The following is a 27,607-nucleotide window of genomic DNA, read 5'->3' on the forward strand; positions in this document are numbered from 1 at the left end:
AATACCACATTTAGGCTGCATTGGCAAATTAGCTTGGTTATACTGTATCTGTGCGCTGACGATTAATTTGATACATTATAGTTTATTTCCTCAGACCTTATTTCCTTATCCTTTCCCCATTCAGTTTTCCCACAAGGCTGGCTGAAAGAACCAGAGTTAATTTATTTCCGGGTTTTAGGACTACACGCTGGCGTGCTCTTGATTTTTAATTTGAGCAAATCTAAGCGATATCCGACTCAATCACCATCATCAGTCCAAACTCTCGCGGTAAATCTCGTCCGCAGCTCCATCTAGTCACAACCGTTTCACAACGGTACCAAGTTTGACATTTATTAACACCATGGAACTGAAACATATGACTAATTTAACAGCACAGCATCAGGTACTTACACCGGGCAGTATTTAATTCGCATTGGAGACGGGACTTGGTTGATAGATGTATCTAGGTAACGCTAATTAGCTGCTAACAATGGCTAACTGTATGGGTTTTCACACTCAAATAGCCTCCATCTTGGAGGTGCTAGCGAATGCAGCAGTGGCAGAGATCTGTAAACTCGTAGACGACGACTATGCGGTGTTTCGTTTAGAAATAACTCAAAGCCAGAAAGAAAACAGGGCATTGCGGAGGAAACTACTAGAACTGAAGGTGTCACGGGAGCGCGCAGAGAGGACAATACGAGAGCGCGTTCTCGCCAGCCGTCCCAGTAGTGTCAAGATCCTTGACCGATACAGAGGAATGGCAAGAGGTACATTTTGCAGAAGTCTGAGGCTGCGCGGCCTGTCGCAGTTAACATAAAATTGTATTAGTCACATACACGTGTTTAAATGTTATTGCGGGTGCAGCGAAATGCTTGCATATAGCTCATTGTATGTCGCCCTGTTCCCCTCTGCACGTGTTCAGATGTGTTACCCAGAATTGGGTCTTAGTCAGTTTTTGGATAGTATGATTACTTAGTGTCTTTGCAATATGGCTATCATATTCTAAACAAAATCTTGATTTACTGCATTTCCTATTATTTACTCAATGAAAACAATGTGATCCATGAAATCAATAAATAGTATATCAAGAAGTTATAAGTGTTACCTTACATCCTTGCCAATTGTAGATGGTGTCAACATAACCACGGGAAGTAGGGGTGCTGCAACTCCCCCTGATATACAGAAGATAATACCCCCTAACCTAAACACCTCTTTTCCCCCAGTCACACACTCAGGTGAAGGACATCTCACTGGAGGCCACAGGAGCATTGTGAAGCCATTGGGACACGATACATGGAAAGATGAACAACCAATCACTGTTGATGAGGACAGTAAAACCTCAACCCAGAAAGTTATCGTGATAGAGGTTAGTGTAATAGTGTTGCATAAAATATGCTATTTGTAAATCAAATGTAGCCCTTTTATTTCAGAAAGGCTCCTCTCAGCTATTCACTTGCTTACATGTACATCCTTATTTATCTGCCATTGGGGACCTTGTGAGACTTCCCTACGACATTGTGTACAGTTACATGCACACAATAATGTGATTTATTAACTCTAGTGAAGTGAGTTTGGATCAACTGAATGTATGCATCTTAGAAGTAGTTTTCAAACTTTACAAGTCCCAATTCCGAATCAAATATGCTTCCCAAAAATAACATGATAGAATGTTTATTTTGATTGGCGATTTTCTACATTTATCAGAGTGCCAAAAGATGTCCATGTAAACAGAACTATTATGGAAATGTTTTTTCTTGCAAAGCATGTCAACGTTTTGATTGAACTATTATATTAATCTGACTATCCACAGAGGGAGGCTCGTTCGGCTAGTGTTAGTATATGCGCAGATCAAATACACCGCTGGAACACCGATTTTAAGGTGTTTACATGTCCTAATAATTCAAACGATTTCTCAGAAAACCAGGTATTTTAATCGGCGTATGCTTACTTCGATTTTGACCTTAAGGCGATTAAGATAAGCAGAGTAAGGTGTTTCCATAACTATTGCATAATCTGCCTACTGCCATAATCAGTTTAATATATATTTTTTACTGTGCATGTAAACATACTCTTTGTTATCCAATTTAACTCATGTACCGATAACCTCCTCTCTTGTGTCAGTCTACAGATGCAGAGGCTGCAGGTCCTGAGGTCAAGCAGGAGAGGTCTGAAGGAGAGGAGAACCCGCAGCACAGCAGAGACATCCAGACTGGAGCAACTGTAGCAACCCATGTAGCCACGGAGGACCCCACCACCACCCCAGCACAATCCAGGACTCGATGCAACATCATGGAGGTCAGTGGAACACTGAACTCCGTCCTCAATTCCGAGACAGACACCAAGACTTTAACTGTAACACACAGGCTCTTACACACAGGTTCTGACCACAGATCAGACCCAGAGAGACTTGGGCTGTGGAGACTGGGCTGTCCTGCTCCCGGCTCAGACTATGTACCGGTATTTCACCAGAACGAGAGGATGGTTCATTCCCGTGAGGATGGTGATGTGTTAGACACTGGCGGTGAGGATACGCTTTCTTCTTACTCTACAGAGATGGACCCAGGCAACATGCCCTTGGGTTTAAAGACACAGACTGATCTGTCTAGAGGGGACTGGAACCAGTACAGTAGTAGTGTATACTCTGAAGGGTGCCAAGATAAGAAGGTGGAGGGTCTGGTCGTAAATGATGTGAAAGTGGAGGGCGACGTTTCTCCCACATGGAATGCAGATAGTCACCTAGGAAACAGACACTCACAGGGAAGATATTGCTTAGATTACAGGGAAAGCTTAGGGACAAATTCAAATGTCGCGACCCACTCGCCTTTATACACGTTCGGAGACTGTGACACAGTGTCCACGATGATGGGGCCTTCCGATTCACACAGCCGCGTCCTTTTCGATCAGGTATTGCACTCAAACGACAGGGCTAGAGCCCAGGCTCCAGGAGGGGGAACAACATCAGGCAATAGTAAAGAGAAACGGTTCCTCTGCATGTTCTGTAACAAAGGTTTCAGCAGCCCTCAGAGTGTGGATATCCACCAGAGGGTCCACAGAGGGGTGAAACCCTTCAGCTGTACCCAGTGTCATATGCGCTTCACCCAGTCTAGTGACCTGAAGAGGCATCAGAGGGTCCATACAGGGGAGAAACCCTACAGCTGCCCCCAGTGTCACATGCGCTTTACCCAGGCTGGCAGCCTGAAGAGGCACCTGAAGGTCCACACGGGAGAAAGGCCTTTTGCCTGTCCGCACTGTGGGAAGAGGTTCTCAGAGAGGAGATACCTTAGGATACACCAGCAGAAAAACCATTCCACTCTATAAACTAGAAACCATTCCATGTTATAGCTTATTACGTTTAGATCAAACCCTGCATTAAAGACAAAGATTACTTTTCATTGTTGTCAGCAGAAAAGATCCACAGATTAATTTGGAGTAGCGAAAGTAATACATTTCATTGTTGAATATTCCTGGTTTGAATATTGCATCTGACAACTTGAATGAGGATGGTAACAGACTATATTGCCACTCCTATTTGCTATCTCTTCAATCTAAGCTTACAGGAAAGTAAGTGCCCTCAGGCCTGGAGGGAAGCAAAGTAATTCTGCTACCCAAGAATAGCAAAGCACCCTTTACAAACTCTAACAGCCGACCAATCAACCAGCTACCAACCCTTAGTAAACTTTTGGGAAAAAAATTGTGTTTTACCAGATACAATGCTATTTCACAATAAGCAAATTAACAACTGACTTTCAGCATGCTTATAGGGAAGGGCACTCAACATGTACTGCACTTACGCAATGATCATTGGCTGGAAGAAATTGATAATAAGAAGCTTGTGGGAGATGTTTTGTTAGACTTCAGTACAGATTTTGGCATTATCGATCATAATTTGATGCTGGAAAAATGCATGTTATGCCTTTACATGCTCTGCTAATTTGTGGATTGAGAGTTACATGTCTAAAAGAACACAGAGGGTGTTCTTGAATGGAAGCCTTCAACATAATCCAGGTAGTCGGGCATTTCTCAGGGCAGTTGTCTCTGCCCCTTTTTTTTGGTCTTTAATAATGAGCTGGAACTGAGTAAAGCCAAAAATAAAATAAAAATGTGTCTTACTGCTTTCACAGATTTATGGTATTTTGCTTGTAAATTTTATTTTAAATAGGGCAATGTTTATATGTTTATATGACCCCCTTACAAACAGGCACATTTTTACCACATTCTTGCCTGCAATCCAGGGCGGCAGGGTAGCCTAGTGGTTAGAGCGTTGGACTAGTAACCGGAAGGTTGCGAGTTCAAACCCCCGAGCTGTCGTTCTGCCCCTGAACAGGCAGTTAATTGAAAATAAGAATGTGTTCTTAACTGACTTGCCTAAAGGTAAAAAAAAAAAAAAAAAAAAAAAAACGCCTTTCATACCTCCTGTGGGCCTTTATTTGAATAAATCCATTGAATATACACGATCAAAAAATAAATACATTAGACTAATCAAATGTATTTTCAAAGGAATAGAATGGGCTTAGCAGAGTTTAATTATGTTACGTACAAATGAATTAAGTCAATAGTTCATCAAACTCACCCCATTCAGTCAACACACATTTTATAGTAAGAATAAAATACAAATAATATATTTCCTACACAACCGCTGTTGTGATATTCTGAAACAGAGCCCAAGCCCATGCTTTTTTGATCCACCTTTCATCTATTTCCTACTCTCGCTCCACTTTGTTAGGGAGCAGGAGTAGGGTCTTATCTTCATCATGATACTGATAGAAAATAAAAGTTGACTTCATATTTCACAATTTCCGCAGGCTTTTGGAGTTGCCTATACGCGATCGAGCAAAATAATAGGTCTACACTTGAATTAGACTACATTATTGAATGCTATGGGTTTCTGATTTGCTCAGCCAGAAACCAAATAGCCTGAGACAAGTCTGTAAAGTCAGTCTTTTGGTCGAGAGTAGGCGTAGGCTACTAAGCAACTGCTAGTGAAGAGCAAAATAATCCACTTGTTACACTGCATAGGCCTATATTACATGCTGCCATTTTCAAATAAATGAGCCAACTATACAACATGATCATGAGCAGCACACACCTCAACTTCGCTACCATGATCATGAGCAGCTCTCACCTCAACATAGCTAACATTTCCCCAGTCTAATTGTAGCCTAACCAATATCCAAACGGAGGTTCAATGAAAACAAAAATCTGACATTGATTTATCAAGACGAGTCCCAACGCTTGTCTCAAAGCAGCACGAGGGTGCAGTCCCAATCAAAATGGTGCTGAAATTATGATTTAGTCGATCGCGTGGGTAGGCTATTGCTTCAGATTTATTACCACCGATTGGATGACTTTGGGAGTTTCATCAAGCAACAATTTGATACGTGCCTTCAATTGCATTAGCCTACTTTATTCCATAATTTTTTTTGTCATTCAGTGATATTTATTCTCACAGCAATTCTTTATGGATCCACCCAGTTGTAGTTTAAGAAAACAGTGCACACTTAGTGGTGGGATATGCGAAGTGATGGGCGAAGTGACATGCCTCAAAGTTTAGAAACTGGTGGGATGATGGTTACAGGACTGTGCAAAGCAACCATCAAGAATTGAAGAGCGTAATGCATGTCAATCATACTACGCGGTGTCAATCATACTACGCGGTAGGCAGCGCTTTACCAAATTGATTACTAGGTAGTTAGGTAGAAATACAAGTTTAGGATTTGATACTGGCAATACCTTTTGAGATATTAAGAGAAAGGAGGAAAAAAAGTTGGCTGTATGGTGAATAAAAGATGCATGCATGCTGATGACTGAACATTATACATGTCAGCTACCACAGCAAGTGAAATCACTGCACCACTTAAAGAACTGCAGTCAGTTTTAGAATGGGTGGCAAGCAATAAGCTAGTATTAAATATTTAAAAAATAAAAGCAATGTATTTGGGACAAACCATTCACTTGGCAGCAGCTAATGGGGATCACCAATAAATACACATACATTGTGATATACATTCAGTGTAGAAAACATTAGGAACACTTTCCTACTATAGAGTTACACCCCCTTTTCCTCTCAGAACCGCTTCAATTTGTCGAGGCACGGACACGTCAAAAGCGTTCAACAGGGATGCTGACTCAAGTTGGCTGCATTTGTCTTACCATACCCCGTTTGTTCAAAGGCCCTTAAATATTTTGTCTTGCATATTCACCCTCTGAATGGCGCGCGCACACACACAAACACACAATCCATGTCTCAATTACCTCCAGGCTTAAAATCCACATCTACACTGATCTGAAGTGATTTTAACAGGTGACTTCAGTAGGGGGATCATGGCTTTCACCTGGTCAGTCTATGCCATAGACAGAGCAGGTGTTCCTAATGACTTGTACACTGTGTATAAGCCACATGCCTAAAGTCTGTTACATGTTGTTTCTACTGTATAGGCTCTATGATGTTCAAATGCCTATTTCGTTACTTTCATTTAACTACTTAATTCCCCACCAAGACACCTTTAATGAGAATTTATGCCGTTTATCGTGTGTGTGTGGTTTTCATATGGTTTATTTAAAACTTATGTTCAATAAAACACAAAATGGGACTTTTCATACTAAGACTTTCATTCACTCTTTAGTATACATCTCACCCTGTTATGCAACCGCAACCAACAGGACTTTATCACCAATATACACTTACTAAATATACCTACACATACCCACACACTAACAAACACCTACTGTACACGTCAAAATAGTTTAGTCACATTTGTCTGACTTTTGACTTATCATAACTGCCTTCTCTTTACCCACAACATCATATTTATGTCCATGATGAGTTGAACAATGAAGTCATTCTGTAACTACAGTATAGGACTCAAACGTATTGGGGATGGGTAAATGTTACGCCCCTGAAAACAGGGGAGAAATAATCACGAGAGTGATACGGTGTTGTATTCTCAAGTCAACATTTAGTTCAATGAGAAAAGACCGCGAATTTCCCCAGGAATATGGGTGGAGACCAGAGCAATCGATCTCCGGCTCATAGATTAAGAGCATTTCGTAGATCACCGATTAACACTTTTAGGCACTACAAAATAAAGTAATCAATATAACGTTTACACATTACTCTCACAATTCGTACCCTTTGACAGATTTGAACTTTAACACAATTATATGAATGTTATCAATCTCTATCAACTAACACTGAATGCATCTTTTTAGCCTTAGATGTTCTAAGATCCTCACATACTATGAATTTACTAATACTTTTTAATGTATAACAGGCTATGAATATTTCCTTTAACCTGTCACACTCTCCCCGACAAAATAAATGTTGTCCCAACATTACCAACATTGTCTTCTTCAACAGTTCGTATGCACTGGACCTAGAAAATCCTCTTCTGTAAGGTAGTACTTGAGCAGAGGTCAAGGGTCACAGTTCAAATATAACTAACAAGTTATATTCACAGTCCATATCTGTTGACCAGCTATATAACATCAGCAGTATTTTCTCATACTATTGATCAACAGTCCATCAATTTTAAATGATCTATATGCATAGTCTGCAAATTGTCTCTTTTGACAGTCTGTGAAATCAGATAGTAGTCCATGGTCAAACATGTCAACTCTGTAGCCTCATGTTTGCTGAAGCCCATACATGTAAGGTGGCTGAAAGTAACATTGCTGTAGTGATGGCAGCCATGGAACCAGTCCTGGTGCAGAGTAGACAGGGAACAACTGTGGCTGTGGCTGTATACTGTAGCAGGAAGGGATACCAAGCTGATCATAGGTGATACGTCTTGGAGGGTGTCTCTCTCTTTGTGGCAGCTGGTAGGCTGATTCCTCAGGTTCAGCAGCATCAGTATATGAAGGAAAGGCACTTGGTGGACGATCATCAGGCACATTTTCAGCAGGCAGGTCTTTAACTGTTGTTGTCTCCTCCAGCCGCTTTTCAACAAGAGGCTGTGCTGGTAGCGTATCAGGGACTTGCACTGCAACTGTCTGTTTCACTGTTGAGGGCCTGTGTTCCCACTCTCTCGCTGGTTCAGCATTCCTCTCCTCAGGTACTGTAGGAGATGTGGGAACCGGTAGCGGCTCATGATGAAGGTCATATTCATCCCCACTATCTTCATCAGAATCTAGAGTCTGTGATGCAGGCTGGTGTCTCCTCGTTTTCTGACTTTTGTCCACTTTGGTCATTTCTGGTTGTGTCTCAAAAGGTAAGTGGTCACAGGACATGAGCAGATTTCTGTGCAGGACCCTGGAGCGTCCCCTACCCTTTTCTGGTCTCAATTCATAAATCGGCAGGTCTGAACCCATTTGTCTCACCACTGTGTGAATTGTATCTTCCCAATAGTTACGGAGTTTTCCTGGTCCTCCTCTTGGTGTCAGGTTTTTAATCAGAACTCGCTCGCCAGGCTGTAGCACTGAACTCCTAACTTTAGTGTCATAGTACTTCTTACTTCTTTCAGCGGCTTTCTGAGCATTTTCATTTGCAATGGCGTATGCTTCTTCCATCCCTCGTTTCCAGTTCTCCACGTATTCTCGCTGGTTACTGGAACCTGCCTCTGTGCACAATCCAAAGAGCATATCAACTGGAAGCCTGGGTGATCTCCCAAACAGAAGATAAAATGGTGAATAGCCAGTCACTTCGCAACGGGTGCAGTTATAGGCATAAACCAGTTTGTTCAGAGACTCCTTCCAATTTGACTTTTGTGTCTCAGTTAGTGTCTTTAACATTTGCAACAATGTTCTGTTCATGCGTTCCGCTTGACCGTTTCCCATCGGGTGATAGGGTGTTGTCCTGGACCCCGCCATGCCACTGAGTTTCTTTAACTGATGGAACAACTGATTTTCAAATTCTCCCCCTTGGTCATGGTGGATGCGGGACGGGAACCCAAACTTCAGGGCAAAATCATTGAAGATGAGATTTGCAGCAGTTTTACCTGACTTTGATGTGGTGGCGTAGGCTTGAGTGAAACGTGTAAAATGATCAACAATCACGAGGATGTACTCATATCCCCCTTTGCATCTGTCGAGATGAAGGAAGTCTATACATACCAGTTCAAATGGCTGTGTTGTCACAATGTTTGTCAGAGGAGCTCTTGTTGCATGGGCTGGCCTTTTCTGCTTGACACAGCTACAAGTTTTAGTCACATAGTGCTCGATGTCAGATTGCATATATGGCCAGAAGAAGCGGTCACGTACTAGTGATACAGTGCGGTCAGTACCTTGGTGTCCCATGTTATTGTGCAACTCTTCCATCACTTTACCTTTGTACTGCTCTGGTAGAACTAACTGCTTGCGGGCTGTAGTGATTCTGTACAAAATGCCATCACTGTCTATTGTCAATTTGTCCCATTCTCTGAATAGGCATTTTGTCTTTGGACTGAATTTCTTTTGCTCTTTAACTGGCGGTTTGGAACCCGACAGTTTGAAATTGAGCACAGGATGGATGACCGGATCAGATTCTTGTCCTTCTCTTATCCCATCTTTTGGGATCGAGCTGGTTGTTGCAGTGGTTGTCTCACCTTCAGCTGATACTGACATCGATGCAGCTGAAAATGACCAAGGTACAACAGCCTCTTTCTGTACCTCAACTGCTTGTATCGTGGCGGCAATGGTGTCTGGTGGAAGCTCCTCAGAACATTCTCTCATCAGTGACTCTACATCCAGTGGCATCCTTGACAAAGCATCTGCATCACCCTTCTCTCTGCCTGGCCTGTACTTTATTGTAAAGTGGAAATCAGCCAAGTCTGCAACCCACCTGGAAGTGGTTGCGTTCAGTTTTGCAGTAGACAGAATGTAGCAGAGCGGGTTGTTATCGCTGTATACAGTGAAGGTCGGAGCATAGTACAAATAGTCATGGAACTTATCAGTGATTGCCCATTTTAGAGCTAAAAATTCTAGCTTGCTCGAGTGGTAGTGATAGTTCTTTTCAGCTGCTGTTAAGGTTCGAGAGCCATAAGCAATGACCCTAAGCTTCCCCTCTTGCTTTTGATAAAGAACTGCTCCCAAGCCTTGGTGTGACGCATCAGTGTGTACAACAAATGGCTGAGTGAAATCAGGGAAACCTAAAACTGGTGGGTGAAGCAAACACTCAATCAGCTGTTCAAGTGCCTGTTGATGCTGGTCAGTCCACAGGATTGGCTTGTTTGAGGGCACCACATGACTTACTTTCTTTGTTTTTGTTTTCCGTGGGTGGTCAGGTAATTTCTCTGAATCTGCTTTCAGGAGGTCATACAGGCAGCTGGCACTCCTAGAAAAGTCTTTGATGTACTGTCTGTAGTAAGTGAGTAAACCAAGCATTTTTCTGAGCTGGCCCACAGTCTCTGGTCTGATTTCTTTCAATGCTCTTACTGCTTCAAAATCGGCTGGGTCAACTCGGCTGCCCTCTGCAGACACTATTCTGCCCAAATAACAGACCTGGGGTTTAAAGAGATCACACTTACTTGGTTTGAGTTTAATGCCATACTCTCTGAGACGCTGCAAAACTTTTCGCACATCATTCACATGGCTGTTGAATGTTTTACTGAAAACTAGCGTGTCGTCCAGATAAGGAATGCAGATGTTATCCCGGAGCCCTTCCAAACACTCCTCCATACACCGCTGAAAAGCTGCAGGAGCGTTCATGAGGCCGAATGGCATACGTATCCACTCATAGAGTCCCCATGGTGTCACAAATGCTGTCAGTGGTCTGCTTTCTTCAGAGATGAACCCCTGGTGATACGCTTTCCCCTGATCTAAGAGGGAGAACCAGGAATTACCACCTAAACTGTCCATGATGTCTTGGACCCGAGGGATGGGCTGGCGGTCGGGATGTGTCTTTCTGTTCAGGTCTCTGTAATCTATACACAACCGGAGGGTCCCGTCCTTCTTACGAACGCACACGACAGGTGAAGAATATGAAGAGTTTGACTTCCTAACCCAGTCCTGGACTATGAGGTCATAAATGTAACCCTTCATCTCCTGATAGTGGCCTGGGCACTGACATGTATGTGTGCTTTACTGGTTCAGAGTCCTTTAGAGAAATAGTCATTTTCAATCGTTCAATGCAGCCAATGTCATTGTCTGATCTGGAGAAGGAGTGACACTCCTCTCTAAGCATTTGCCTAACAACCTCTCTCTGTTCTTCGGTTAGGTGAGTTAAATCTACTGGTGGATCCCACTGTTCAGTAGCAGTACATGGGGTTCGAACGCTGGTGTGATTCACTGTGGCTGGGGTGACAGTTTTTTCAAAGACTTGGGCAGGTAACACAGTCATAATGGTTTGTACTGTACCGATTATTGTGCGTCCTAGCAGGGCAATGTCGTGGTCAGTGGGGTTAGAGACATCAAGCAGGATAACTGGAAAAACACCTTTCCTGACTCTGACTAGTGTGTCAAAGAACTCAAGGTCGTCTGGCCACTGCGGGTTCAGGTCTGGCTGGAAAAGCATTGTCATGTCATCTTTGAAAGGCTGGGAAGCTACACGGCACTCAATCTGAATGCTACTGTGTTTTGGTACAGCAACCTTCTCTTTCTTGGTTTTCACTGCGTATTCATCTGTCTGTTCTGCACTAACAGCCTGTATAAAAGCTCTCACCTTGTTTCTTTTGAGGCTTGGGAAAGCTGTTTTTACTGTACTGTACCGTTTAGTCTTTTCGGTCATTGTCAGGATGTGCTCGATAACATTGAAACCTATGATGGGATGAGATAGGTGACAGCCTTTCATTACCAGCACTGGGATGATCAGTTCCTTTGTTTGGTCAGTTTCAGAGGCTAGCCGAAAAGTTGTTTCAATCCATCCCAGGTATGGCATTTCAGTCCCATTTGCTGCAGGCAACCTTAGATCATCAGGTGAGTCCAGGATTTCTGAAACATCTCTCAGCCTTGCGTTTGGGAGAGATTCCTCTTTCCATCGTTCATCAATGACCGATACCTGAGAGCCTGTGTCCCATAGAGCTTGGAGGTGGTGGCGATTCAGGTGACACTCAATAAGGCACTGTCTGCCGACTAGCGAGGTGACCTTACGGGGGTGGCAACCTTGAGCTAGGGATGGTAAGGAGTGGGCATTTTCCTCTGTGCAGGAAAACCTTTCACTGGTAGAGTCACTTTTCAGGTGAGTGCATTTTTCCTTATGTTTAGTCCAATGTTGGTTTTGACATACTTTGGAACAGTACAGTGTCTCTTTACATGATGAACATTGTTTCAGGTTCTCAAATGACTCTCATCTGGCACAATTTGCACATTTCTGGGACTTTTTGGTAGCTACGGTTAACACTCGTCCCTCAGCGGTAACCCGTTTCCGTTTAAAGGGGCCTCCCTTGATGGTCTGGCTCCCCGGATTTTACATCCAGCTTGAAAATGTTCTCCACTCCCACATCGGAAGCAGTGTGTGCAGCGTGCATCTGTTCTGGCCTGCTGGCAGACAAAACACCTCCTTGGAGCTTGAGCAGAGTGGTTGGTATACCGGTTAGGTGCATATTGATGCTATGCAGGGTCAAGTGCTTGGGACCGACTGTAGTTGCTGTAATACTGCTGCTGGGAAACAGGTGGCTGGGGGTCCCTATCTGGCCTCCTAACTGGGGGTGGGGCATAGGCACAAGGCTGTGACTGAAAAAGGCTGCTGTAATGTCTCCTTAATCTGAGCAATCTCTGCACTGAGACCTTTTAGAGAAGCTACACCTGTCTTAAGTTCAGCTAACTCTGTTAACAGTTCTGCGGGTATCGTAGCTTTGGCTTCCTTCACAGGACACTTTGCAGATGGCATATCCTCTAACTGGACTACACTTACAGTTGTAGCAGGCTGTGGGGCATTAAACCGCTTTTTGTTTCGTCTTTCTCTCTCATTAGCACAAGCAATGTTAAGCTTCTCTAGCAAAACCTCATCTGATGTTTCGCTCTCTAGCAGGAGAGGCTGCATGTCTATCCTGATACTGTCACTCTGGAGACCCGTAAGGACTGTGTGAAAACACATGCTCTGGACTAGAGAAGGGTCATACTTAAGCCCTGATTCTGACTCCTGGGATGCAAACAGTACTTTTTGCCTCAAATCTAAAACGCGCATCAGGAAGCTTTGAGGGGTCTCCTTGCTATGCTGTGCTTCTGAAGCTAGCTGTTTGTAAAGCTCTGTTGCACTCTTCTCTTGGAAGTGGGAACGCAGGATACATCTAAGTGTGGGAAGAGTTAGCTGGGGTTTATCTTCCATGTTGCTGCGTAGCTGTGAGCCTGGAGAAATAGCCCTGACTACTGCGTCTACTATTTCTACCTCAGGATATCCTCTGTTAAGTCCATTTTCAATCTGATGGGCAAGGCTGGAAAAAATCAGTTTTTCTTTCTGGCCCGGGTTCACCTATCTGACCAGAAATTTTAAACTCTTTGCGCAAGTATGAGCTGGGCTGTGCATTGGGTGAGAGCGGCACGCTCCCCTGAAGATTGGCATGGTGTTGGGGCTGACGCAGAGAATCACTGGCTTTGGCTGCAGTAATCTGCTCAGTTCCCACCCCTTGTTGTGGGGTTACAGTTCTCAGTTCCTCTATTCTGTGATGTGTTCCAGCTGGTTCAATATCATGGTCAATTTGCCCTGTTTTGTTATCTCTGCCACTGATCATCTCTGTCATTTCGTCTTTAAGTAGCAACAATTCCGACATGCCGCCATCTTCTAACTCTGCGACTTCCTCTCTTCCAAGGAACATCATAATGCGAGTCATTAATGATATGCGGGATTTATCTTTAACATCTCTTCTCTGTTCGCCTGATATTTCAAGGAAATCACATATCTCTAGTAATTTGTCTTTAGTCAGGGTGTGCAATTCTCCTACTACCTCTTCCTGTAGTTCTTCCAAGGCGCTTGTCATGTTGACAGAACAGGAGGAACTTTTACTGTGCAGGAGTTGACTCTGAATTAGATGGTCCTTACTGTCTCTGATGGTCGATCAATGGCATCAGTTGACACGTACTTTAACCACTAACTTCCAACTTCCCTCGAACAGCAACACTTTCCTCACTGCAGCCTGCCTGAGTTGTTATGTGGAGTTTCAGCTGGCTCGGAATTCAGCGACCAGGGTGTGGAAACTGGACATCTGAGCAGCTATCTCAGCGGAGCCTCCAAAAATGTTACGCCCCTGAAAACAGGGGAGAAATAATCACGAGAGTGATACGGTGTTGTATTCTCAAGTCAACATTTAGTTCAATGAGAAAAGACCGCGAATTTCCCCAGGAATATGGGTGGAGACCAGAGCAATCGATGTCCGGCTCATAGATTAAGAGCATTTCGTAGATCACCGATTAACACTTTTAGGCACTACAAAATAAAGTAATCAATATAACGTTTACACATTACTCTCACAATTCGTACCCTTTGACAGATTTGAACTTTAACACAATTATATGAATGTTATCAATCTCTATCAACTAATACTGAATGCATCTTTTTAGCCTTAGATGTTCTAAGATCCTCACATACTATGAATTTACTAATACTTTTTAATGTATAACAGGCTATGAATATTTCCTTTAACCTGTCACATAAACACGTTGGGGCCGTACTTGTGAACATTAAAAGTTGACGTTAAAGGTGAAGTTTAAGTATCAGCAAATTCAAATCCTTGACGTAGTAGCATGTAATCAAAGGCTACATGTTCGCTGTTCCCATTACATGCACATGTAGCCCTATGATAACCTCACCAGTTGGACGTGTTCCAATACATGTTCATGGAACAGTCCTTAACAGAAGTATAAAATCCTGTACTGATAATCAAAAACTACACGTGTATTTAACTGACTGGTCAAATTGCCCTCTGTGTAGAGTGCCTAGCTCCACAATCTGCAAGGGTTCGAATCTCACATTAGTCCCCCCTTTGAAATGTAGAATTATATTTGTGTTAGTGTGTTGAAGGGATGTAGCCAACAGCTTGACAATTAAGAATGACCATCTTTCTTCAGCCTTGCAGACAAACACTGCCACTGCCTAATAATCATATTGCATAGGCTATATTACATAGACATGTACACCTAAATGTAGCCCTACAACGTTTTATATGCATTTTTATAATAAGCTACTTCGTCACGTGTGTTATTTGACTTGAATGAGCATTACACAGTATAATAGAGTAGGATTACAGGTTACACTCCGCGTTGCGTTATGCCATAGAACAGCCCTTAGCCGTGGTATATTGGCCATATACCACACTCCCTCGGGCCTTATTGCTTAATTATATAGACGTGTAGGCCTACACTTACATATAGAATGTTATATATGCATGATTATAATCATCCACTTCGTCACGTGTGTGGACCAGGAGTGAACAATATTTGCCCGTAACAAAAATGTTTGAAGCAAGGGGTTCTCGAACCCGCGGACAATGAACAGTCGTTTACGAGTAAACAGCTTTAGCTCTGTCACCTGAAAAGCAATGATGGCTACCGTACATGACAGCTATTTGACAAGTCCATAAGGCTCCCTACAACGTTTTTTTTTTTTTTTTACTATGTACGACAAACTTAAATGTTGTATAGACCTACATATTTTTCCCGTAAGAGCACATGGATGTATGAGAAAGGTATTAAGCAAAAACGTGGGATTTTGTCATATATACGAAAACGTAAGTATCCTAGTCAAGGGTGCGATGATCATGCAATATTGACACAGGCCAAGTGAAGAGGAACAAAAGTAAACCTTGGAGTTTGAAATGTATCCCTATGGTGGCCAAGTTGACCTATTTTAAGAAATGCCATTGGTTTGTGGAGAAAAAGTTCAAGATCGTTGATAAGCTAATACAGAACGTGTTACCGGAAATAATCACGGCCACCTGGTGAGGTTTGCATAGGGCTAAATGTGCAAGCGTATGTAATGGGAACAGCTAACGTGTAGCCTTTGATCACTACCACTACGTCAACCATGTTAATAGGGTGAGGCTTAACCCCTTACACTCGTGGGAATTGGCCTATATTAAACTTGTCAAACTCATTCCATGGGGGGCCGAGTGTCTGCGGGGTTTGTACTCGATTGATGAATTAAGGTCACTAATAAGTAAGGATCCATTTGGAGATTATGAGAAATTTGACTAAAGGTGAGGACAAAGCTAAAGTTAATCTGACACAAGACTGAATCCAAACATTAACTGTTGATTAGTGTTTTATTTATTTTTTACATTTACTGCCATTTTTGCTGCATTTGTTAATAACGAAATCTTAAAATACTCTGAATACATTCAGTAACGAAGAATATTCCCGGAAAAAGTTGGGAAAGAGTAACATGAAACAAAAAAAATGACAAGGGTTTGAGTGGGAGGTCTAACTGGTATCTCCAAGTGGCCACACCCACCTCTCCAAAATGTGCGCAGTTCCTACGTTATTTCAATGCACTTTTATGACTCAAAGAATAATCAACTATTGGGAGCTATTTTGAGCTCTACTAGCTGTGCTGTTGAGGAACTAGACCAAGTTGTTTTCTTTGGAACACAGCCCTGCATCCACGCCATCACACAATTACGGTTGTTCACCCATTCTAGAAACGGTCCATTTAAATCACAATCTGCTCAGGTGGGCATAATTTGAAAGCATGTTCTATTGCCAACATGGCTAGCTAAGTAACAAAATACGATCTTACAGTTTTTGGCTTGCACAAGGCAATTCAGAGAAGCAGATCATACATTTGGTGCGCACAGAATAGTCACAAGTGCATTCAGATGCGTGTTCCCCGCTAAATGTATTCTGTTCAAAATCACATTATTGGTCGCATACACATTTAGCAGATGTTATTGCTGGTCAGAAGAACCCAGGGTATGATGCCATGTCATCTTGTAACAGTACATCAAGCCAGAAACGTTGACGATGTATATATTACATGAGTTTTATGATATGCAAATGTGAAGTGCAATTAGCGGGAGTGGTGGGGTCAACTTCTTGCCGCACATGGTGTTCAAGGTCAGAACCGTTGTCAGTCAAAACCATTACTGCTCTGTGAAGGGTCGACCCTGATCTCTGACGTCATGTATTGCGTGTTACTGTATAGCATTCCAGTTTAGGCGCTTGTCAGTCAAAATCTGCTATTTTTAACCCTGCATATGGGTAAGCGTGTAAAGAGCTACATTTAACTTGTTCTAATGTTTGCAAGTATGGCCACCACATATTGAAAGTGTTTATTATTTGTGTGTACGTACCTGAGGGAGTGTATGTCTGTGTAATCTGTATCTCACCTCTCATCCAGGAGGAGGGTCCAGAGGTGCTGCTGGTGAAGGAGGAGGGTTGTGAGGAGGGTCTGGGGAACCCTGAGGGGACCATGGTCATGGAGGACAACCAGACTACACCTCTTCCTGAACCCACAGAGGAACCAGCTGAGCAGCACAGGACCACACACAGTCTCACTGAGGTGAGCCCACTGTAAACTGTCTGAATGGTATTAGGTCTGGGCCCGTATCCACAAAGCCTTAAAGAACATGAGTGCTGATCTAGGATCAGTTTACCCTTTTAGATCATAATGAATAAGATTATATGGAGAGATCCTAGAACAGCACTCCTACTCTGAGACTCTTTGTGGATACTGGCCCTGGGCTTGAGTAATTTTGCCATTCAAAGACATGATGGCAATGATAAAACCATGAAAGAATATGAATAATCAAATCAACTGACATATTTGCATATTACTCATTGCCCAATCAGAAGATGTTCCATAGCAGGGTGCTCATATCAGATTTCTTGATCCAACATCTTCTCATCTCTTACAGTCAGTAGACATGGAAGATGGGAAGCCGGATCTGCTGCTGGTCAAAGAGGAGACAATAGAAGATGAACCAGAGAGCATTGATCTGCTGAGTGGACTAAAGATGGGGGAGCAAGGTAAGAAGTACATATAGCCTACATACTAAGTTTATTATAGTTTTGTGTTTTTATTTATATTAGTTTTAAGATTTATTTGAAATTCAGTTTAGTTTTCAGAACTGATTTACTCACTTTGAAGTTTTATAAAAACATTTATTTAGTTTTTATATGTTTTTGTTTTAGGGACAGAAAGTAGCCTGTGTGTGGGAGGCTCGGAGCCATTTATCATTTCTGTTTTTGGGGATGTCACTTCTTGCCACTGTGGGGCAGTAATGCATATGGTGATGGGTCAGGTCATTAGGTTAGGTTTAAAGGTAGACTCAGTGAGATGACAGATGCACCAAGTAAACAGTAGTAGTGGGTCAATTCCCTCAATGACGAGGAGCTTTGGAGAGGGAGGCTAAACTTCAACGCTGTTTTCGTCCCGTAGCTACCAAGTTGTAGCAGCATGAAGCGCATCCATGCGCAGATGGTCTGTGTGACTGTGAGAGCAAAATCTTGCAACACCTGTATAGGCTTTTTTACATACCAGCATACCAGCTTTTGGTATACTGCTATACCATATGATGTGGTTAGCTGATATGTATAATACCCATCTAGGTGTTGTAAGATCTGGCATGTGTTGTGTCTTTACTGTCATTAAATGAAGACTTTTAGTTTTTAATCAAGATTTTCCTAATAACTTTTCAGATATTTTATATCTGATCAATTAGTCTTCGAATTGGTGAATTATTTACTTTACCTCACATCAGTCTCATTCCAAACGTCGTAAATTGTTGGTTATCTGCACGAACCCAGTCTTCACTATGAGTCATCCATAAATGATTTCAGACAATTGATGTATTTATTAACTAAGTAATTCCCAGAAATGCATAAACAAACAGTTGATAGTTACAAGGAAATGATAACGGAGTTTCCCTAGTGGGCTAAACCGGCTTGGTGTACAAAAGGGAAGTGGGGGTCGACTGAGAAGACAACAGTTGATAATTTATACATTTTGAAATGCTAATATTTTGCACACTCATTCAGGAACAATTGCAATCAATATATAGATTTACGCTCAGTGTGTCGTCGGGATCTGTTGAAAAGTTAGTTTCTGTTGGAGATCTCTCTCTCTCTCTCAGAATGGATGTTTCGGCGGTTGTCGTTCTTCGCGTTCAATGATACCGAATTCCTAGCTGCAGACTAGTAATTAATATCAAAGACTTGTTCTTATTCTGTCGGTATCGATAGTCTAAGAGTTTAACCACGTGGTATGGTTAAAAGATTCAGCAATCGTCTCAAACCTTGGCCCTCTCTTTAGAGGTAAGCTGGTCTGCAACCTTTGTCCTCTCGTGATTGAGAGAAAACATGGTCTGTTGAGACATTCTCAAAGTTGGGGTTTTATTCGGGAGTTGCAGAAAAGGGCCTGTCCCAGGATGCTCGACCCTAACTGGGCTCATGGACGGTCCTCTGATTTAGTTAAACTCAAAGGGAATTGGAGTTTCCTTCATTAAACAGCCCAAAATCACATTACACAATTTTACAAACAGTATCATCCTCACTCATTCATCTTATACAACAATTAGATGTAAACCTCATATCTGAGGCTATTATATAAACAGCATTATGGTAATGTTGCCGCACCGTCTCCCATGAGCTTCCCCAAGTTGTAACAAACGGACCAGTTTGTAGCTGGATTCTTCACCGATCTTTTATACCTTCTCCGGAACATAAATGTTGTTCGGACCTCAAGTTCTGTGAGGTGGAAGAAATTCCTTTGTTCTCTATGAAAATTCACTCGGTCTCTATACTGTGGCCATGAGGAGATTATCTCCTCAGGAATTTACGACCTCTCTCTGACCACAGCAGCCTGTGTGTAGGAGGCAGGGAGAGGGGGATGGGGCTTGCTGTACCCAAAGAGGGCAACGTCATGACACGTGTCAGCAACGTCTGAGCAGAGGAACACTACAGATATCTAGTGCCCGTCGGAGCAGAGGAACACTACCGACATGTTACAGCAATCTAGTGCACGACTGCACAGTCTGACGTGGTACGCAACCATTGGTTGATGCATGTAACATCTGAGCAGGGGAACGCAAATAATATCTGCGGAGCTGCTCATGCCAACGTCATCTTGCTGAGTCTACCTTTAAATTAAAGTAAATCTCAATGTGACCCGCCAGATTCAGAAGCTTAAAGTCCATTAGGAAAAAGCCTAAACTCTTAGATTTTAGCACAATTGTTTTGTTGAAAAAACTACAACTGAACATAATTCATAATAGATTTTAGTTTGTTTTGGAGTCAAAGATAAGTTTGTTTTATCAAATGGGTTTCTTAATTATAATCAGTTTACTAAATAGTTTGATTCGTTTGTTTTAGTTTACTTTAATAACCTTGTATATACAGTGCATCCGGAAAGTATTCAGACCCCTTGACTTTCGCCACATTGTTACGTTAGCCTTATTCTAAAAATAAAAAAGTTTTAATTAAAAATTCAATCTACACACAATACCCAATATTGACAAAGCAAAAACAGGTTTAGACATTTTTGCACATGTATTGACAAAAAACACCTGGAAATATTACATTTACATACAGTATCAGTCAAAAGTTTGAACACACCTACTAATTCCAAGGTTTTACTTGTATTATTTTCTACATTGTAGAACAATAGTGAAGACATCAAAACTATGAAATAACATTGTGTTAAACCAATCAAAATATTTTATAATTTGAGATTCTTCAAAGTAGCTTTTGCCTTGATGACAGCTTTGCACACTCTTGGCATTCTCTCAACCAGCTTCATGAGGTGGAATGGAACGCATTTCAATTAACAGGCCTTGTTAAAAGTTCATTTGTGGAATTTCTTTCCTTCTTAACCTCTTCAGTCGACCCTCTACTTTTTTGAACATTTTGTTAAAAATCGCGCAACATTTCAGCGCCCTGCTACTCATGCCAGGAATATAGTACGTTCATATGGTTAGAATGTGTGGATAGGAAACCCTCGGACTTTTTTAAAACTGGTTAAATCACGACTGTGGCTATTACATAACGTGCGTTACATCGGAAAGCGCAGGAAAACCTGATCACAGAAAATGGAAATAAATATCCTTGCGCCACTTCCAGCAATTGTTAACAGTGAGCCGAATTAGATAAGACCGAGCATTCAACTCCCACAGCATCCCCATGTTGTCTAGAGTCTTGTGAATTGAATCATCTTTGATTCTTGGTTGAACCGAAAGAGGGGCACCACTTACCTCCGGTCTCCGCCCAGATCATTCCGGAAGAGCTCTCTCCTGAAATTTTTTCCAAGACGACAGCTAATGATTTCTACATCGCCTATGGATGATTTTTATCGCTTATTAACGTTTACTAATACCTAAAGTAGCATTACAAACGTATTTCGAAGTGTTTTGTGAAAGTTTATCGTCTACTTTTTGAATTTTAAAAAATGACGTTACGTTGTGAAATCGCTGTTTTTTTCGTTTATCACACAGTCTACATATAACGATATCTTGGCTTTATATGGCCCGATTTAATCGAAATAAAGACCCAATAGTGTTTATGGGACATCTAGGAGTGCCAACAAAGAAGATGGTGAAAGGTAATGACTGTTTTCTATTTTATTGTGCGGTTTGTGTAACGCCGAAATGCTAATTATTTTGTTTACGTCCCCTGCTGTGCTTTTCTGTTGTAGTGTATTGGTGCATGCTATCAGATAATAGCTTCTCATGCTGTCGCCGAAAAGCATTTTAAAAATCTGACTTGTTGCCTGGATTCACAACGAGTGTAGCTTTAATTTGATACCCTGCATGTGTATTTTAATGAACTTTTGAGTTTTAACTAATACTATTAGCATTTAGCGTAGCGCATTTGCATTTCCAGAGCTCTAGTTGGGACGCAAACGTCCCAAGTAGAGGCAAGAGGTTAATGCATTTGAGCCAATCAGTTGTGTTGTGACAAGGTAGGGGTGGTATACAGAAGATAGCCGTATTTGGTAAAAGGCTAACTCCTTAATTTGGCAAAAACAGCTCAAATAAGCAAAGAGAAACGACAGTCCATCATTACTTTAAGACATGAAGGTCAGTCAATACGGAAAATGAAAGAATTTTGAAAGGTTCTTCAAGTGCAGTCGCAAAATCCATCAAGCGCTATGATGAAACTGGCTCTCATGAGGACCGCCACAGGAAAGGAAGACCCAGAGTTACCTCTACTGCAGACAAGTTCATTAGTTACTAGCCTCAGAAATCGGCAATTAACTGCACTTCAGATTGCAGCCAAACTAAAACAAACAACATCAATTGCTTGAATTAGGCCTTCGTCAAATTTCTGCAAAGAAAACACTACTAAAGGACACCAATAAGAAGAACAGACATGTTTGGGCCAAGAAACACAAGAACTGGACATTAGACCGGTGTAAATCTGTCATTTGGTCTGCTGAGTCCAAATTCTTTGTGACGCAGAGTAGGTGAACGGATGTTCTCTGCATGTGTGGTTCCCACCGTGAAGCATGGAGGAGGTGGTGTGATGGTGTGGGGGTGCTTTGCTGGTGATACTGTCAATGATTTATTTAGAATTCAAGGCACACTTAACCAGCATGGCTACCACAGCATTCTGCAGTGATACACGATCCAATCTGGTTTGAGCTTAGTGGGACTATCATTTATTTTTCAACAGGACAATGACCCAACACACCTCCAGGCTGTGTAAGGGCTATTTGACTAAGAAGGAGAGTGCTGCATCAGATGACCCGACCTTAACCCAATTAACTTCTTTGGGGTAGGGGGCAATATTTTCACATCCGGATGAAAAGCATGCCCAGAGTAAACTGCCTGCTACTCAGGCCCAGAAGCTAGGATATGCATATTATTAGTAGACTTGGATAGAAAACACTCTGAAGTTTCTAAAACTGTTTGAATGATGTCTGTGAGTATCACATAACTCATATGGCAGGCGAAAACCTGAGAAGAATCCAACAAGGAAGTGGGAAATCTGAGGTTTGTAGTTTTTCAAGTGATTGCCTATCCAATATACAGTGTAAATGGGGTCAGATTGCACTTCCTAAGGCTTCCACTAGAAGTCAACAGTCTTTAGAATGAGCGAATAAGAGCTGTTTCAACCAGGGGTCTGGCTGAAAGCCTCGAGTTGTTGATCGCGTGCGGCCGTTAGCTCCATTCCCTTTCCTTTCTAATGACAAAGGAATTGTCCGGTTGGAATATTATTCTAGATTTATGATAAAAAACATCCTAAAGATTGATTATATATATCTTTTGACATGTTTCTACGAACGTTAATGGAACTTTTTTGACTTTGTCTGGACTTAGCCTTGTGCATTTGGATTAGTGAACTAAACGCGCGAACAAAAAGGAGATATTTGGACATAAAGATGAACTTTATCGAACAAAACAAACATTTATTGTGGAACTGGGTTTCCTGGGAGTGCATTCCGATGAAGATCAAAGGTAAGTGAATATTTATAACGCTATTTCTGGCTTTTGTTGACTCCACAACATGGCGGGTATCTGTATGGTTTGTTTTGGTGGCTGAGCACTGTACTAGATTATCGCATGGTGTGCTTTTGCCGTAAAGCTTTTTTGAAATCTGACACAGCGGTTGCATTAAGGAGAAGTTTATCTTTAAGAAGGTTTGAGATGAGTTGGACCGCAGAGTGAAGGAAAAGCAGCCAACAGGTGCTCAGCATATGTGGAAACTCCTTCAAGACCGTTGGAAAAGCATTCCAGGTGAAGCTGGTTGAGAGAATGCCAAAATATATAGTTCTCCCAAATATTTTTGATTCTTCTAAACAGGTTTTTGGTTACTATGATTCCATATGTGTTATTTCATAGTTTGTCTTCACTATTATTCTACAATGTAAAAATAAAGAAAAACCCTGGAATGAGTAGGTGTGTCCAAACGTTTGATTGGTACTGTAAGTATTCAGTACTTAGGTGATGGACCTTAGGCAGTGATTACAGCCTCAAGTATTCTTCTGTGTGACACTACAAGCTTGGCACACCTGTATTTGGGTAGTTTCTCCCATTCTTCTCTGCAGATCCTCAAGCTCTGTCAGGTTGGATGGGGAGCGTCGCTGCACAGCTATTTACAGGTCTCTGAGATGTTAGATTAGGTTCAAGTCCGGGCTCTGGCTGGGCCACTCAAGGACATTCAGAGACTTGTCCCGAAGCCACTCCTGTGTTGTCTTGGCTGTGTGCTTAGGGTCGTTGTCCTTGGTTTCATCAGACCAGAGAATCTCGTTTCTTATGGTCTGAGAGTCCTTTAGGTGCCTTTTGGCAAACTTCAAGCGGGCCGTCTTGTGCCTTACTGAGGAGTGTCTTCCGTCTGGCCACTCTACCATAAAGGCCTGATTGGTGGAGTGTTGCAGAGATGGTTGTCCTTCTGGAAGGTTCTCCCATCTCCACAGAGGAACTCTGGAGCACTGTCAGTGACCATCAGGTTCTTGGTCACCTCCCTGACCAAGGCCCTTCTCCCCGGATTGTTCAGTTTGACTGGACGGCCAGCTCTAAGAAGTTTTTGGTAGTTTTTAACCACAGGTGGAATCCAATCTAGTTGTAGAAACATCAAGGATGATCAATGGAAACAGGATGCACCGGAGCTCAATTTTGAGTGTCATAGCAAAGGGTCTGAATACTTATGTAAATAAGGTGTCTTTTTATTTTTTTTAAACAACAGTTTTGGCTTTGTCATTATGGGGTCTTGTGTGTAGATTGACGAGTTAAAACATTTATTTAAACAATTTTAGAATAAGGTTGTAACGTAAAAATGTGGAAAAGGGGAAGTGGTCTGAAAACTTTCCGAATGCACTGTAATAACCAGTAATAGATCTAAAATGGGAATAGTGATGCACCTGGATATAGTGAAATTAAATCAATACAACTTATGTTTACATACAAAAACACACTGAATGAAATTGACAAGGTAATTGACAAAAAAATCCATATGTAAAGTTCTCTGCCATGTTTGTAAAGTTATTTTTTTAAACTTCTTCCTTAAGGTAGTTGGCTGGAGGCTAACAGAGGAGACTGGGTGGCCATCTTGGACTCCCAGATCCAGATGGGTGCAGCCAAGTGCCCAGGGGACATCACCACCGAGCAGGCCAGGACCAAAGGCGACTTAGTGGAGGCCAGGGGATGGAACAGCATCCTCAACTCTGGGCTGGGGAACAACACTGTTAACCACAACCAGAAACAGACAATTGAATGCAAAACAACCAAACCTAGTCTCCAAGACAACAGACTGGCGGAGACCAGAGCGAGGCGTCGATTTGGTCTACGGGGATGGGGAGGTGTTGGTATGCGGTGGGAGAGATCAGACACAGACCCGGCTAGCGATGGTCCATCCTGCTCCTATAGTTGTGATTCAGAGAGACTGATGGGGCCTCAGGTTAACTCCCTAACAGGTGCTGCCTTCAGCCTGCCTTCTATAGGATCTATCAACTGGAACATGGACCCTGCGACAACACAGACACTCCCTGGCCTTCGGCCTCACACTCTCCTAATGTTAAACCAGACCTCAGACAATGCCAGTGCCTCAACACTAAATGGCTACACAAGCCCATTGACAAATGAGAGTAGCAGAGACGGAATCAGCAAAGGTGGCAGGGCCAAAGAGAAGCGCTTCCCGTGTTCGTTCTGTGGGAAAGCCTTCAGTTTCCCCAAACAGGTGGAGATCCACCAGAGGATGCACACGGGGGAGAAACCATTTAGCTGCCACCTGTGCCGGGCCAGTTTCTCGGACTCGTCAAACCTGAAGAGGCACCAGAGGGTCCACACAGGGGAGAAACCCTACAGCTGCCCCCAGTGTGAGAAGAGGTTCTCCCACCAGCACCAACTAAAGATGCACCTGAAGGTCCACACGGGAGAGAGGCCATTTGCCTGTACGCACTGTGGGAAGAGGTTCTCAGAAAGGAGCTACCTTAGGATACACCAGAAGAAAATGCACATGGCCCATGTATAGTGGTGACATGTAATGTAGTACTAGTTAGTATGTTTGTAGTCAATTCTGTTGTTTTTGGATTTAGTTGGGAACTGGATGAGGTGAACTGAGGAAAGAATGAGTATGATGATAGTGGCTTGTGAAAGTATTCACCCCCTTGGCATTTTTACTATTTTGTTACCTTACAACCTAGAATTAAAATGTATTTTTTGGGGGGGGGTTTGTGTCATTTGATTTACACAACATGCCTACCACTTTGAAGATGCAAAATATTTTTTCTTGTGAAACAAACAAGACAAAAAAACTGAACGTGAGCGTGCATAACTATTCACCCCACCCGTCCCCCAAAAGTCGATACTTTGTAGAGCTACCTTTTGTAACAACAGCTGCAAGTCTCTTGGGATATGTCTCTATAAGCTTGGCACATCTAGTCACTGGGATTCCCATTCTTCAAGGCAAAACTGCTCCAGCTCCTTCAAGTTGAATGGGTTCCTCTGTTGTACAGCAATCTTTAAGTCATACCACAGATTCTCAATTGGACTGAGGTCTGGGCTTTGACTAGGCCATTCGAAGACATTTAAATGTTTATCCTTAAACCACTCGAGTGTTGCTTTAGCAGTATGCTTGGGGTCATTGTCCTGCTGGAAGGTGAACCTCCTTCCCAGTCTCAAATCTCTGGAAGACAAACAGGTTTCCTTCAAGAATTTCCCTGTATTTATCACCATCCATCATTCCTTCAATTCTGACCAGTTTCCCAGTCCCTACCGATGAAAAACATCCCCACAGCATGACGCTGCCACCACCATGCATCACTGTGGGGATGGTGTTCTCGAGGTGATGAGAGGTGTTGGGTTTGTGCCAGACAGCATTTTCCTTGATGGCCAAAAAGCTCAATTTTCGTCTCATCTGACCAGTGTACCTTCTTCCATATGTTTGGGGAGTCTCCCACATGCCTTTTGGCGAACACCAAATGTGTTTGCTTATTTTTTTCTTTAAGCAATGGCTTTTTTCTGGCCACTCTTCCGTAAAGCCCAGTTCTGTGGAGTGTACGGCTTAAAGTGGTCCTATGGCCAGATACTCCAATCTTCGCTGCGGAGCTTTGCAGTTCCTTCAGGGTTATCTTTGGTCTCTTTGTTGCTTCTCTGATTAATGCCCTCCTTGCCTGGTCTGTCAGTTTTGGTCGGTGACATATTCTTTCCATTTTTTAAAGTTTCAGATTTTTTTTATAACCCAACCCTGATCTGTACTTCTCCACAATTTTGCCCCTGACCTGTTTGGCGAGCTCCTTGGTCTTCATGGTGCCGCTTGCTTGATGGTGCCCCTTGCTTAGTGGTGTTACAGACTCTGGGGCCTTTCAGAACAGGTGTATATATATATACTGATCATGTGACACTTAAATAAAGTCCACCTGTGTGCAATCTAACAAATTATAGGCTTTATAGCAAAGAAAAGTGGTGCGTGCATATTTTTTTTCGCTCAACCAATTTGGACTATTTCGTGTATGTCCATTACATGAAGTCGAACTAAAAATCTATTTAAATTACAGGTTGTAATGCAACAAAATTGGAAAAACACCAAGGGGGATGAATGTGACGGTGTCTGTAAAAATGCTTCAACCTTGTCCTGTTTGATGCTGGGGTTTTATGAGGAAATGATAGGCCCTTAATGAATGTTTACTTGAGATGAAGTAGTAAAGATGTGTGTAATGTGATGAACATTTTCCAAAGTATTCTAAAATTAATTTTATCAAAGCAAGGGTACCAGATTTACAGAAAAGGTAAAGTGTTACCATATTGAGAAAAGTTAGTCTACTGGTCACATACTATTTTGTGCAATAAAAGTTCTGTACTTTACGTTGTGAGTGTATGACCATTTTGTTGAAATTAAATACATTTAATCTGTG

The 27,607-nt window shown here is 42.3% G+C and overlaps 1 protein-coding gene across 1 annotated transcript; it reads left to right on the plus strand.

The window, feature by feature from the left end:
• The first annotated feature begins 265 nt into the window (after positions 1–265).
• On the plus strand, positions 266–27,607 carry LOC115146726 (zinc finger protein 777-like). Its single transcript, XM_029688784.2, has 6 exons — positions 266–746; positions 1,203–1,345; positions 2,101–2,274; positions 17,159–17,320; positions 17,676–17,787; positions 24,764–27,607. Exons 1-6 carry the CDS (start codon positions 470–472, stop codon positions 25,723–25,725), a joined length of 1,830 nt encoding a protein of 609 aa, XP_029544644.2. The 5' UTR covers positions 266–469; the 3' UTR covers positions 25,726–27,607.

The sequence above is a fragment of the Oncorhynchus nerka genome, linkage group LG18, assembly GCF_034236695.1.
Source record: "Oncorhynchus nerka isolate Pitt River linkage group LG18, Oner_Uvic_2.0, whole genome shotgun sequence".
Classification (NCBI taxonomy): Eukaryota; Metazoa; Chordata; class Actinopteri; order Salmoniformes; family Salmonidae; genus Oncorhynchus; species Oncorhynchus nerka.

Bases quoted from the DNA above. Each gene is read 5' to 3' on its own strand.
- LOC115146726 (XM_029688784.2), top strand. From the start codon at position 470: ATGGCTAACTGTATGGGTTTTCACACTCAAATAGCCTCCATCTTGGAG. The intron at 2,275-17,158 runs GTCAGTGGAACA...CCTCTCATCCAG, and splicing joins CTCGATGCAACATCATGGAG to GAGGAGGGTCCAGAGGTGCT. The intron at 17,788-24,763 runs GTAAGAAGTACA...TTCTTCCTTAAG, and splicing joins ACTAAAGATGGGGGAGCAAG to GTAGTTGGCTGGAGGCTAAC.